The sequence below is a fragment of the Lycium barbarum genome, chromosome 1, assembly GCF_019175385.1.
Source record: "Lycium barbarum isolate Lr01 chromosome 1, ASM1917538v2, whole genome shotgun sequence".
Lineage (NCBI taxonomy): Eukaryota > Viridiplantae > Streptophyta > Magnoliopsida > Solanales > Solanaceae > Lycium > Lycium barbarum.
In genome coordinates this window covers 133,126,141-133,139,481 of record NC_083337.1, presented here as the reverse complement: position 1 = coordinate 133,139,481, position 13,341 = coordinate 133,126,141, and the positions used below count along the sequence as shown (strand labels likewise).

At 36.8% G+C, this 13,341-nt stretch overlaps 1 protein-coding gene across 1 annotated transcript; it reads left to right on the top strand.

The window, feature by feature from the left end:
- The first annotated feature begins 10,377 nt into the window (after nt 1-10,377).
- LOC132638119 (18.2 kDa class I heat shock protein-like) lies at nt 10,378-11,219 on the top strand. Its single transcript, XM_060355099.1, has one exon. The coding sequence runs from the start codon at nt 10,552-10,554 to the stop codon at nt 11,029-11,031; it is 480 nt and encodes a 159-aa protein (XP_060211082.1). The 5' UTR covers nt 10,378-10,551; the 3' UTR covers nt 11,032-11,219.
- The last annotated feature ends 2,122 nt before the right edge of the window (nt 11,220-13,341 follow it).

Genomic DNA, 13,341 nt, shown 5'->3' with positions numbered 1-13,341 from the left:
TTAATTCATATAATAGCGACTTAGAGTAAGGTAATGATGAATGTGTCCCGGTTAATGGCTTCTTGGACCCTCTGTAGTCTGTACCAACTTCACATTTGCCAATTAAAGTTGCACTAGACGGGGACTATTTTTTACAACATGAAATTCTTTTTCTTACTTCGTCTGTGTTTTGGTGTTATAGACACATCGTTCAATTAAATTTTTAATTCTCACTGACTTTTTTATGCCAAGCGCAATATTGTTCTAGCGAAGGAAAATTTCTACCAGCTGCAGAATCGAATAAAGTATTACTATTAGCTAACAATTTTAAAAGATGTTTGGTTCGCACACTAAGTTATATATGTTATTCCGGGATTATAATTTTTGGACTGCGTATTACACTTACTAGGTGAGATAAAATAACACCAAGTTTGATAAGACAAGGTGAGCATTTCAGGATTAAGTTTGGGATCAAATTTATACTATATTTGGTTGAAGGTATAAATTTATCCAATGATTAGTTATACCTTCAACCAAACAAAGTACGGAATATAAACTTAATCGCAAACTTAACCCTGACATTTCCCGCCTTATTCCATGAAACAAACGACCCCTAAGGACACTAGTCCATATGGAACATATCGGCCATCTATATGGACCTGTTTGGCCATGAGTATTTTTCACTTTTTCTCGGAATTTTTTTTACTTTATTTTGAAATCAGTGTTTGGCTATGAAAATTTCAAATATAATTTGAAGTTGTATTTGAAATTTGGGAAACACCTAAAACCCTATTTTCATTTTTTTTTTCACTTTCAGTACATTCAAACGACCAAATGTTTTTGGCAAAAACTATAACCAAACACAACTCCAACTTTAAAATTTCAAATAAAGCAAAACATATTTGATTTTCATGACCAAATGCCTACTAAGTCTTGATAAAGGCTTCTCCCTTCCGTCCCCAGTTAAACAAACATATTTCACTGCCTTTTTCATTTAAACGTCCAAGACTGCAGTTTGCGAGTGGTCCATATAATTTTCATATTTTACTTAGAATTATATAAAGTATTCAGTTAGATTTAAGCCTTCACGAACTGAGGCAAAAAGACAAAACATATATACAATCGTACTTTAACATCGCATTTTCTCGTTCTTTTCGTAAATATACTCAACCAAAGCCTTGGGCTGACACCAGGACTTGATAAGAATTATTCTAACCGGAAAAGTAAGGTTAACCTTAATGTTATTAATTGAGAAGAATAAGATGATGAGCAATTTAAAGAACACATTAAATGAATATAGGGCACTAATTTAGAGAGAATCATGAACTCAAACTTTGGGAAAATGAATTTGTATTGAGTTACCAAAATCTGTGAACTGTACAGAGTATATATAAGTTGACAACTGACCTATCTAACTTGTACAGCTGGCCCCCATCTAATCATTACAAGCTAACAAACTAACTGCACAATTAATGGCAAACTAACTAAGTACTCTACACTAAGTAACTTCATTATTCTCTTTACTCCCCCTCAAACTAGGTGTACTGAATACATTTAGAACTCCTAGTTTGGACAGCAAAGCTTCATGTTGTAATCTTCCCAGAGCTTTTGTCAGTATGTCTGCTTCTTGATCTTTGGTAGGAACATAGATATTCTCGAGCAGGCCTTGTTGTATCCTCTCTCTAATGAAATGAAAATCCAGCTCTATATGTTTAGTCATTTCATGAAAAACTGGATTTGCAGGTATTTGTATAGTTGCCTTACTGTCACAATAAACTGAAATTGGCTTCTCCACATCAATTCCCAGTTCTTTGCACAAATTAGTCGCCCAAACTACTTCAGTAGTTAATGAAGCAAGGCTTCTATAGTACTCAGCCTCTGCAGAATTCCTTGATATTGTGGCCTGCTTCTTATATTTCCAGCATATGAGTGAATTTCCCAGCTTTAACAAGTAACCAGTAACAGATCTTCTGGTGTTTGGGCATGCAGCCCAATCTGCATCACAAAAAACTATCAACTTGTTGCTCTTTTCTGATGGCATAAGCAGTCCCAAGCCTGGTTGATTTTTGATGTATCTAATGACCCTTAAACCTGCATTCCAATGTGCTAACCTTGGATTTTAAAGGAACTGACTTAAGGACTGAACTGTATATGCTATATCTGGCCTGGTAATGGTGAGGTACAGCAGTTTGCCAATTATTCTTTGATACTAATGCACATCTGCAAATAAGTCATCAGCTCCACAGTTATCAATCTCTATTGCAGTCAGCTTCATGTTGCATTCTAGTGGTGTTAATGTTGTCTTTCCTACAGAGATTCCAGCTTTTGAGATCAACTCTAAGGCATATTTCCTCTGGTTCATTAATATTCCTTTGTTGGATCAGCTAAATTCAATCCCAAGGAAAAACTTCAGTTCTCCTAAGTCTTTGATCTTGAAGCTATCATGTAAGACTATTTTTGTGTCTTGAATCAGCTCTGCATCATTTTCTATAATAAGTAAATCATCGACATAAACCAGAATTAGCACAAAACTAGACCTCTTTCTCTTGGTGAACAAAGAATAGTCCAAGTGATTTTGTGTATATCATTATTCCACCATAGCATCTGTCAATTTGCAATTCCATTGCCTTGATGCTTGCTTAAGTCCATATAGGGACTTCACCAGTTTGCAAACAGCCTTATTCGCCCCCTGAATCTGCAACCCTTGAGGCAATTCCATGAATACTTCCTCTGTTAGATCACCTTGTAAAAAGGCATTATGTTCCATTTGGAAAATTCTCCAATTTTCAATAGTAGCCAATGCAATAACTGTCCTTACAGTCACCATTTTCACCATTGGTGAAAATTTTTCCTGATAATCATTTCCAACAGTTTAGTTGTACCTTTTGGCTACTAATCTTGCCTTGTACCTCTCAATTTCAGCATCTGCTTTGTATTTAATCTTAAAAAACCCACTTGCAACCAGTTGTTGACTTCCCTTTTGGTAACTGAACCAGCTCCCAAGTGCCATTATCTTTCAGTGCTTGCAGTTCTTACTGCATAGCTTTTATCTATTTTTTGTCACCAGCTACCTCTTGATATGATTTCGGCTTAGTTTCACTGGATATCTTGCCCAAATAAGCTCTGTAATGTGGGGAAATGTGTTGATAAGAAATGTAATTGGCTAAGGTATGTGGTTGTTTGTTCCTGCCATTGTGTGTAATATAGTCCTGGTGCCAAATTGGTGGATGACCAGTTCTATTTAATTTTCTTCTCTCTCCAGTTGTTGAGATAGGCAATGCATCTTGGTCATCTAGTTGTGCGGGTGCAGAATGATCATTTTCAATTGGCTCAATATCCATAGCATCTCCTATAGTGTTTGTTGAATCATATGTATCTGCTAGTTCATGGTCTGGGACTTGTGTAAGAGTGTTTGTAGGTTCATGTTCTGGGAATTAATCCATTTCCTCAATCTGTTGCTCCGTTTTTTCAACCTATTGCTCCTTCATCTGACTGGAGATAGTATCAGTAAAAACTGCACACCTATTCTGCATTTGTTTAAAGGGAAAAATGTGCTCCTTGAACACCACATCTCTACGTACCAGCAATTCTCTGTCTGAAATTGCATACAACAAGTAACCTTTTTGAGTTATGGAATATCCCATTAGTACACAAGCACTTGCCCTGGGTGAAAACTTATCATCCTTGACCAGTTTAGTTGCATAACATAAACAACCTATAGTCCTTAAATGATCGAGTTTGGTTGTGCGCTTATGAAACATTTCATAAGGTGATTTCCCATTTAAAACTAAGGTTGGCAATTTGTTTATCAAATACACAGCTAATAGCACAAATTCACCCCAAAACCTTATAGGAATATTACCCTAGAACCTTATAGACCTTGCTACTTCCAAAATATGCATATGCTTTCTTTCCACTACTCCATTTTGTTGTGGGGTGTATGGACAACTACTTTGATGGACAATACCCATAGAATCAAATAACAATTTGCATTCTTTATTGAAGAATTCAGTTCCATTATCAGATCTAAACATCTTCACACAACAAGAAAATTGAGTTTTAACCATCAACAAGAAATTTCTTATTACTATAGTCACATCAGTCTTCATTCTCAGCAAATACAACCAGGTCATTCGCGAACAATCATCGACTAATGTCAAGAAGTATCTATATCCATTGTGAGTAGCTACTTTATAGGGTCCCCAAACATCTAAATGAATCAAATAAAAAATATTACTACTTCTATTTGTACTTAATGAGAAAGGCAGCCTAGTCTGCTTTGCCAAGGGGCAGACTGAACATGCATTATTTGTACAATGACTCATTCTACCTTTAATAGCTAATAGTTTTCTCAAAACATTTTCTAATGGGTGCCCTAGCCTTCTATGCCACAATGTTTCATCATTGCCAGCATCCACAGCCAACAGCTTTATTGCTTCATCATTATTCTACTTATGTAACTTGTCCAGCAAAAGGTAAAGACCTCCATTTTCCTTACCAATCCCCTTCACTGCCTCAGTGGATAGGTCTTGAAATATACAGAACTCAGGGAAAAAGTTTACTGAACAATGTAGTTGTCTAGTGAGTTGTGAAACTGATAATAAATCATACTTAAAATCAGGTACTACCAAAACATCTCTCAATATATCACCAGTGTTCCACCTATAACAGCATGTATGAGTAATTGGTGTTGATTGTCCATTAGGTAAGTGAACCTTTTTTCTATGTTCCTTTTGCACAAAAGAGATATCAAGTAACAGTCCTAGGTTTGAGGTTATGTGTTTTGTTGCACCAGAATCTATTATCCATCTTCTACTTCTACTATCAATAGTAAAAGCTTTCTCAATACCTGCCATGTTGGCTGCTCCAATACCTGTCATGCTGGCTGCTTCAACACTTTCCATGTTTACTGCATCATCATTTGTTTCTTCCTTGTTCAACAGCTTTAATATCCGGTTGTACTGTTCTGGTGTAAATGCAAGTTGTGGTGTAAAATGCATAAGTTGTTGCATTGCCTGTACAACAGCACTGAAAGGATCTTTAATTTCAACTGCATTTGCCATCTTCTGCCTAGCACAAACCTTCTTCTGCGCTTGTAATCAGAGGGATATCCAATCACCTTCCAACAAGCTTCCCTAGTGTGTCCTCTCAGCTTGCACACCTCATAAACAAGATTATAATTTTTCTTTGGTCTCTGATATTGGCCTGCTCCTTGATGTCCTTGAGGCTGAAATTGTCCTGGTCCTCCATTTCCTCTTCCACCAGCATACATAGCAGTAGGATCACCTTGCCCAGTTCCTTGATGCTGAAACTGCCTTGGTCCTGCAGTTTCTTTTGCCGCAGCATACCAAGCAGTAGGATCATTCACCATGTGACCCTTTCCTGCTGTCAATTTTTTACTTTCATCTGATATTACCATTGCATATGCTTTATTGGCAAAGGGTTCATCATTAGGATCTGGCTCCTAGCCTGATTGTAGGACTCATTCAATCCCATGAGGAAAGCATAGAGCCTCATATATTGCAAATAATCCACATATACTTTTGACTTAGGGCACTCACATGAAGGTGGAGGTACAAGGGCATCAAACTCATCCCAAAGGATTCGCAACTTAGTGAAATAGGCTAAAACAGTAGAAATACCTTGAGAAATTATGCAAATTTCTCTATGCAACTAATATCCTCGTGAACCGTCAAATTTACCAAATCTTTCCTTCAGATTTTCCCAAATAGTTGTAGCATCTGAGGCATACACAATCCCACTCATCAATTCTTTTGAAATTGTGTTCATTATCCACGCCAATACATGTACACTGCAATTTTCCCGTTGTTCTTCCAAATCTGGTGAATAATCTCTCTTCTTACAGGTTCCAGTCACAAAACCTAATTTACTCTTAGCTCGAAGAGTCAACAGCATCGATCTGCTCCATATTGCGTAGTTCTCTTCGCCTGTGAGTTGAATTATGATTAAAATGGATCCTGGAGTGTCCGATTGATGAAGATGAAGAGGATGGTTGTAATTCTTCTCAACATCATTGATTGTATCTTTGCTCACCATGATTGAAGGTTTTGAGCTTGAAAAATTGGGAAATTTGAAGAAAAGGAAAAACGAAGAACATATAAACTGTGGAGAAAATGATATTCAGTGGATCGTAAATGGTGAATCAATTCTGTGATTCAACGCTCTGATACCATAATGAATTTAGGGCACTGATTTAGAGAGAATCATGAACTCAAACTTTGGGAAAATGAATTTGTATTGAGTTACCAAAATTTGTGAACTGTACAGAGTATATATAAGTTGACAACTGACCTATCTAACTTGTACATCTGTCTACAGCTGGTCCCCATCTAATTGCTCCAACTAATCATTACAAGCTAACAAACTAAGTACTCTACACTAAGTAACTTCATTATTCTCTTTAACATCAAGTAGCATGATCGAAAGTACATCGTAAAGAAGCTGGCAAAGTTGCACAAATTCGGAAACTTAGTGGGCGTTTGGACATAAGAATTGTGAAATTTGAAAACAAGTATTAATGTACTACTTTGTTTTGAAGTTGAAAATGATATTTGAAAATTAAAGTTGTGTTTGACATGAATACAAAAGAGTTGTTTTTAAATTTTTATCAATGATTCGGAGTGAAAATTATAAAAATAACTTTTTAAAGTTTCTAGAATTTCAATAAATTGTGACAACTCTATGCCCAAACAGTTTTCTAGAACAACATTTCGAAAAATCAAACTATCCATGATCATATGAAGTATATTCCTTCTCAAGATGCAAGAATACGAACCAAAAGAAGTTTTAGTTTGAAAAGCTTCCAAGTTGAGAAGCAGAGCAGACAGTTGTTGTGTTAGTGTTTACTTTTATAGAGGCTAGAGAAGTTATAGATTGATAGGCGGGTACGTGTGGGATGGGTCTTAAATCATATGAGGTGTGGACTTGTGGCGTAATTTATTTATACTCCTTTTACGTCACATTGTATGTTCCAAAAAAAATGATATGTTTTTATATTTGTAAATAAGTTAACTTTAAAAAAAATATTTTACATTAATAATATGCTTTTATGGATCCAAAGATTTCATGCAGTGTCTCATTAAATCATTCTTTATTTTTGCTATTCCTATCGCGTCAAATTTCGTCATAATTTAAAATTTTAAAAAGGTTAGAGTAATAGTGAGTAAGGAAAAGCAAAGCCACTGACTAGTGATAAGATTGTAGCTTTTGGTAAAGGAAACCATTGAGAATCTGGTATGAATGTCCTTGTCAATGGCTTTTTGGACAATCTACCAAAGTAGTTTTCTTGATTAGGTGTGGGCAAATCTTTACAATATGAAAAAGTTTCTTACTTTTAATATGTAATTTGAAGCTGTCAAATTGATGATAGATATATCATTCAATTAAACCAATTTCGCCGACTTACTTATGGCAGGACAAACTGTTTCACCAAGCAACCCTTCTTTGTGCTGCATAAAATTGCATTCCAACTGTCTCATGATTTTGTCACACAAAAAAAAAAAAAAAAAAACAAAACAAAACAAAAAAGAGTCTGATTATCTGTTTTCCTTTCTCTCCTTTTTAATAAATATATCTTTTGCTTTTTGGGCCATTAATTATTCATCATTGTTTAATTCAATTATTGTTAAGGTATTTTGGTAGACCACAACTTTTTTTTTAAATTTGCACAAAAAATTAATTGTAAGAAATTTTATTAAGTTCCTTGAAAATGACTAAAATCTTGAATAATGCATACGACTTTTAGGAGGAAGCTACTTATGACCCATGGTGCATTGTTATTTCAGGGTAGTCGAGGGAGACTATCGCCATGCTATGACCCATTGTGCATTGTTATTGCTTGGTAGTGGGGGAGACTACCTGTCATTTTATGACTCATGGTGCATTATTATTGCCTGATAGCTGTGGGAGAGACTACCCGTCATGTTATGACACATGGTACATTGCTATTTCTTAGCGGGGAGACTACCTACCATGTTTCAACCATATGGTGCATGATTATCATCTGGTGGTGGAAGAGACTATCCGCTATGAAGTTATTCGCGGTGCATTACTTCTATAACATGGGGCGGACTCACGATGAGCGAACCCGACACCTCTTCGTCGATTTTTTTTATTATTATTATTATATATATATATATACACACACATACACACATACATACATTAATACCATGCATAAAGTAATATATTAAACTAAATGAAACCTCTTGACAAAGGATATCTCTTGGTGAGATGGTTTAGCGCGCAGTTTGGTCTTCGAGGTTGGAGGTTTGAACCTCAACCTTAAGCATAATTTTGGAAAAATAACATTGTTTGCTTAAAATTGTAGTTAAGTAGTATTAAACCTCATACCTCTCTTCCAACTTAAAACTAAATTAAATCAATGGGTCAAGAATATGTCTGATATTATGTATGTGATAGTTAAATTTTTGTTCTTTCTTCTATAAATATCAACACCGCTTACTCAAAATTCTGCACATGTCACTGCCTATAACAATATTATATAACAAATTCCTTCAAAGATGTATGTGAATTGTTGTTTAGAACTTAATGCGAAATAAATGTATTTATGTGAAAAGATTTCTATATATATCGATGCATTGTTTTATTTCTAATGTCTCTTTTATACTGTCTTACTCCTATTCTTATTCGGGTACTTACCTTACATGCGAATGCTATTCATATGTGCACACGTTCTTTTTGTCGGGAGCACTACCTCTTTTAATGATGCAGATACGAAAGATCCGTGTAGTTATATGTAAACCAAAAATAATTGTATGATGAACCAAAAAGTTTCCAGGACCTATTGTTAAGAATAATAAATTATTATTTTCATTATTCAGGACGATGTAGACGTTGGTTAGGCACGTCCTCTCATCTCCAACTGGTATGGTGATCCCGCTAAAGTCCAGTGGGTATTTATAGTCTTGTGTATTTATGTACTTACGAGCTCAATGTCATAGAAGCTTCGTGTACACTGTGCGTCATGTATTCAAGGTTAGAGCATTCTCGTTGTACTTGCAAAGATATGTATAACGTTTTAGTCTTTAAGAAATTGGCCAATTTGCCCTTCAAATGGCCAAGTCTTTAATTTTTATCCTGCAAATGGGTTGGTCTTTAATTTCTATCCTTTAGCAATTGAACCTATGTTTAATGGGGCACAAGCTCTTTTATCATGCAGTATAACTTGTGGGATATTATGATAGAAAAATATAAAAAAAAAATCACAAAAAAATTATTTGTACAAGGAGCAAAAATTAAAGAGCAGCACAATATAGGGGAATAAGGGCCAATGACCCAATGTTTTGACATGATTTTTGGGGAAATTGGGCTTTGGGCCAAATTGAGGAGCCCGGTTATGATTAAAAATTGTTTTCAAAGTGACTGAATATGATTAAAAATGGACATATTTCTAAGGGGTTTAAGTCTGTTTGAACAGACATTTTTTGGTATTATAAATATTTGTTTATCCCAAAACGTAAAATAATCAGATTTCTCTTTCAATTTTCACAACACTTTGTTCTCGTGAGAAACTCAAATTAGTTGTTGATAATTAAATTTCAATGTTCTACAACCAATAATGGAGTCCGCCATCATATGACTAAAATAGCCCTAAAATCTACCTAACAATCTATCACTCAAACTATGAGTATATCTTTCCTTAGGTTTTGTTAGGTTCGGATTCGAGGACAAATCCTTTTGAAGAAGAGGAGAATGATATTGTCCTCCATATAGCTTGCATGTCTTGGAGTTCCGTGTCTTGACCTTGCATGTGACTCTTTGAGTGGAGTGTGTCAAGTAGGGTCATATAATTTTGTAAATGCTGAAAGAATTCTACCAAGTTCCTGCAACAATTTTAATGGATACTTAAATTCTTTAAGGATAGTAAATACATTACCAAAGCCAGTTTCAAAATCTCTGTAATTTTTTCTAACAAAAATGTTTAGGTGGAAACTGTTGCCAAAGTATAGCGGAATGTCCATGTATTATTGCAAAAAGGTTTAAACATCAATGTTTGGATATATTAGATTACATGAAAATTAATAATTGAACGTTTGGACAAAATTTAATTGAAATTTGAAGGGAAAACGTTATTTGAAATTGAAGTTAAGAAAACAAACTTAAATTTGTATTTAAACATATATTTTACTTCAAAATTTTATAATATATAACCAAATAATAATTTGATTTTTAAAAAAAAAAAGAAATTCCAAAAAAAAATTATGTGGAAACGTCTCCCAATATATTTTGCATCTCTTATTACCTTTCCAGTGTGTTCTCGAGAGAGCGAGAGGTACCGTATTCAAAAAGTGTAATAATTATTTTCTTAAATCTGTCTAATATTGTAGAGACTTCTTCTGTCTCTAACCCAAAAAAAAAAAAAAAGAATAACGAAACTGAAGAACATCCTAGATTCCAGTTTCATCGCCTATAAATATCACCGCACCTTCTCTCGTTCATCAGCAAAGTCATCAAGTAAATCAAACATTATCAATACTCCAATTTCAAGCCTCTGTTTTCTACAGTTAATTACTCAAATATAACTAAAAAATGTCTCTGATTCCAAGCTTCTTCGGTGGTCGCAGGAGCAACATCTTCGACCCATTATCCCTCGACATATTTGACCCATTCGACAACTTACCAATTGCGAGTGTCCAATCCTCTGCTCGTGAAACCTCTGCTTTTGCAAATGCAAGAATTGATTGGAAAGAGACCCCACAAGCCCATATCTTCAAAGTGGACATTCCAGGGATCAAGAAAGAGGAAGTGAAAGTTGAAGTTGAAGTTGAAGTTGAAGAAGGACGAGTTTTGCAGATTAGCGGTGAGAGAAGTAAAAAGCAAGAAGAGAAGAACGATCAATGGCACCGTATGGAAAGGAGCAGTGGTAAGTTTTTAAGGAGATTTAGATTGCCTGAGAATGTTAAAATGGGAGAAATTAAGGCCGCGATGGAGAATGGAGTGCTTACTGTTAATGTTCCAAAAGAAGAGGAGAAGAAGCCTGAGATGAAGACCATTGACATCTCTGGTTAAACCAAGTGTAGATTTAAGTGTTTATCGAAAGTCCTTGTCAATAATGTTTGTTTTCTCATGTCTTTTTGTTTGTAAGGAGTTTATAAGCTTCTAATTTGAATTGTGTGTCTGTATAATTGTCTCTTGTCGTGGGGTCTTGTACTTGTATACGGTAAAAATCGGATGAATGTTAAACCGGTAAGACCAGAGATCGAAGGAAGAGAGGGAAGAACATTATTTGGTCTGGTTTCTCCATAGTCGAGTTGATCGTGGCCGTTGGTCCGTTTGATCGTGACCGTCAGTCCGTTTGATCGTGGTTGTTGGTTCGGGAGATTCGTTGCGTAATTGCCACATGTCGGTATCGTTCTGCCATGTTTAACTGCCAATCGTACGGGTGTCAGACCGTACGGCCAATCTAATTCAACCTAATCCATTTCAGAGTTTTTTCTTTATTTTTTAGGGGCTTCATGTTGTATGAAGCCCATGAGGTAATATTATAAATAGGGGTCATTGCTCCACTTTTAGGGGGTTGGCTTCCTCATATCAAGAACATCTTGTACTAAAAAATATATACAAATCTCTCTCTCAATATCAGATTTTGGTCCGGATTCATTGTGTTCATCTCTTAGATTTGTTCAATTAAGTAATACTCATATATTAATAAATACATCGATTTATAGCGAATATCTGATCATTATTATTCTCTTCATATCATATCCATACATACCTTTTTCCACCAAATAAATTGAGGCTTAACCACATATCCTATACCTACTCACAAATTTAATTGATTATTCAAATTTGGGGTAAACAGTTTGGTGCCCACCGTGGGGCTAGGATAATAGTGATCTTCGATCTTGATCTCTATCTTACCCATCAAAATCAAAAACATCCTCTGTTCATCCCTGAAAAAACGGACCAAATGAATAACAGTGGGCAATCTGGTCACGTCAACAACAACGAGATCGTGGCCGAAAATGAAGGCAGCGGGCCACGTGGATTACCAAACCCCGCTGACCCTAACCCCGTTGATTCGAGGGAGGGCCTCAACCGACAAAACACCGTGGACCAGGAGAATGCCGCCCAGCCGGCCACTGACCCTTTAAATACTCACAATTCAATTACTTTGTTCCGGACAAAGGGCCGGATACCCCAACTGGTAATATTGACTTACGTTTAATTTTTGAAATGTTACAGGAACAGAGAGCAGCGACTGCCGAACAGGGAATCGCAATAGCCTAGTTGCAAAATGGAAGAGATAAAATGACCCCGGAGAAGGCGAAGGGTGTTGCCGAACCCAGAAGAGATGAGTCACGGATGGTTGAAAGCAATGGGTCCGGAGCTGGTTCATCCACCGAGGTTCTGAGAATGCTCGAAACGTTGGCGAAGCGGGTAGACACGACCGAAAAAAGGGTGGAAACATACAACTCTCGGGTGGATCAAATCCCGGGGGCTCCGCCTATTTTGAAAGGGCCGAATTCAAAGAGGTACATCCAAAGGCCCTTTCCTCCGAGTGCGGCTCCGAAATTGATCCCAAAGAGGTTCAAAATGCCGGATATCCAAAAATATGATGGCACAACGGACCCTCACGAACACGTGACCTCATACGCCAGCGCTATAAAAGGCAATGATATGGAGGAAGATGAAATCAAATCCGTGTTGCTGAAAAAGTGCGGGAAAACTCTATCAAAAGGAGCATTGACTTGGTACGACTATCTGCCCGAGCATTCAATCACCTCTTTCAAAATGCTCGCCGATGCGTTCGTAAAAGCGCACACCGGAGTAAAAAAGGTGCAGGCTCAGAAGGCGGATATTTTTCGTATAGCCCAAAGAGACGATGAGTTACTGCGTGAATTTGTCAACCGGTTCCAAAGGGAACGAATAGAGCTCCCCCCGGTTCCGGAGGAATGGGCTGCACAAGCTTTCACAAAGGGGCTCAATGTTCGGAGCTCGACGACTTCGTTCAAATTAAAGGAAAGCTTGCTGGAATACAAGGCAGTGACATGGGCAGATGTCCATAACTGATACGAGTCGAAGATTCGGGTGGAGGATGACCAACTCGAGCTTCCCCCGGGGTCAGTAAACATGAACAAAAGTTTTGAGAGATCAAGGAAAAATTACGAACCGGAGGCGAGGTCATCGAGGGAAAGGTATCGGCCATATTCCCATTCGGAGAAATCCAGGGTTGGCCCGAGCCATTTCTCCGGTCGGGGTGATAAACGGGTCGAGCGCCCGTCGAACAGTCGAGGTCTCTCATTCAGGAGTGATGCCGGAAGCTCTGCCAGCAACAAAGATTCGCCGAGGATATCGGAGTACAACTTCAACGTCAGC

Excerpts from the sequence above, each read along its gene's own strand:
- LOC132638119 (XM_060355099.1), top strand. The coding sequence starts at position 10,552 with ATGTCTCTGATTCCAAGCTTCTTCGGTGGTCGCAGGAGCAACATCTTC.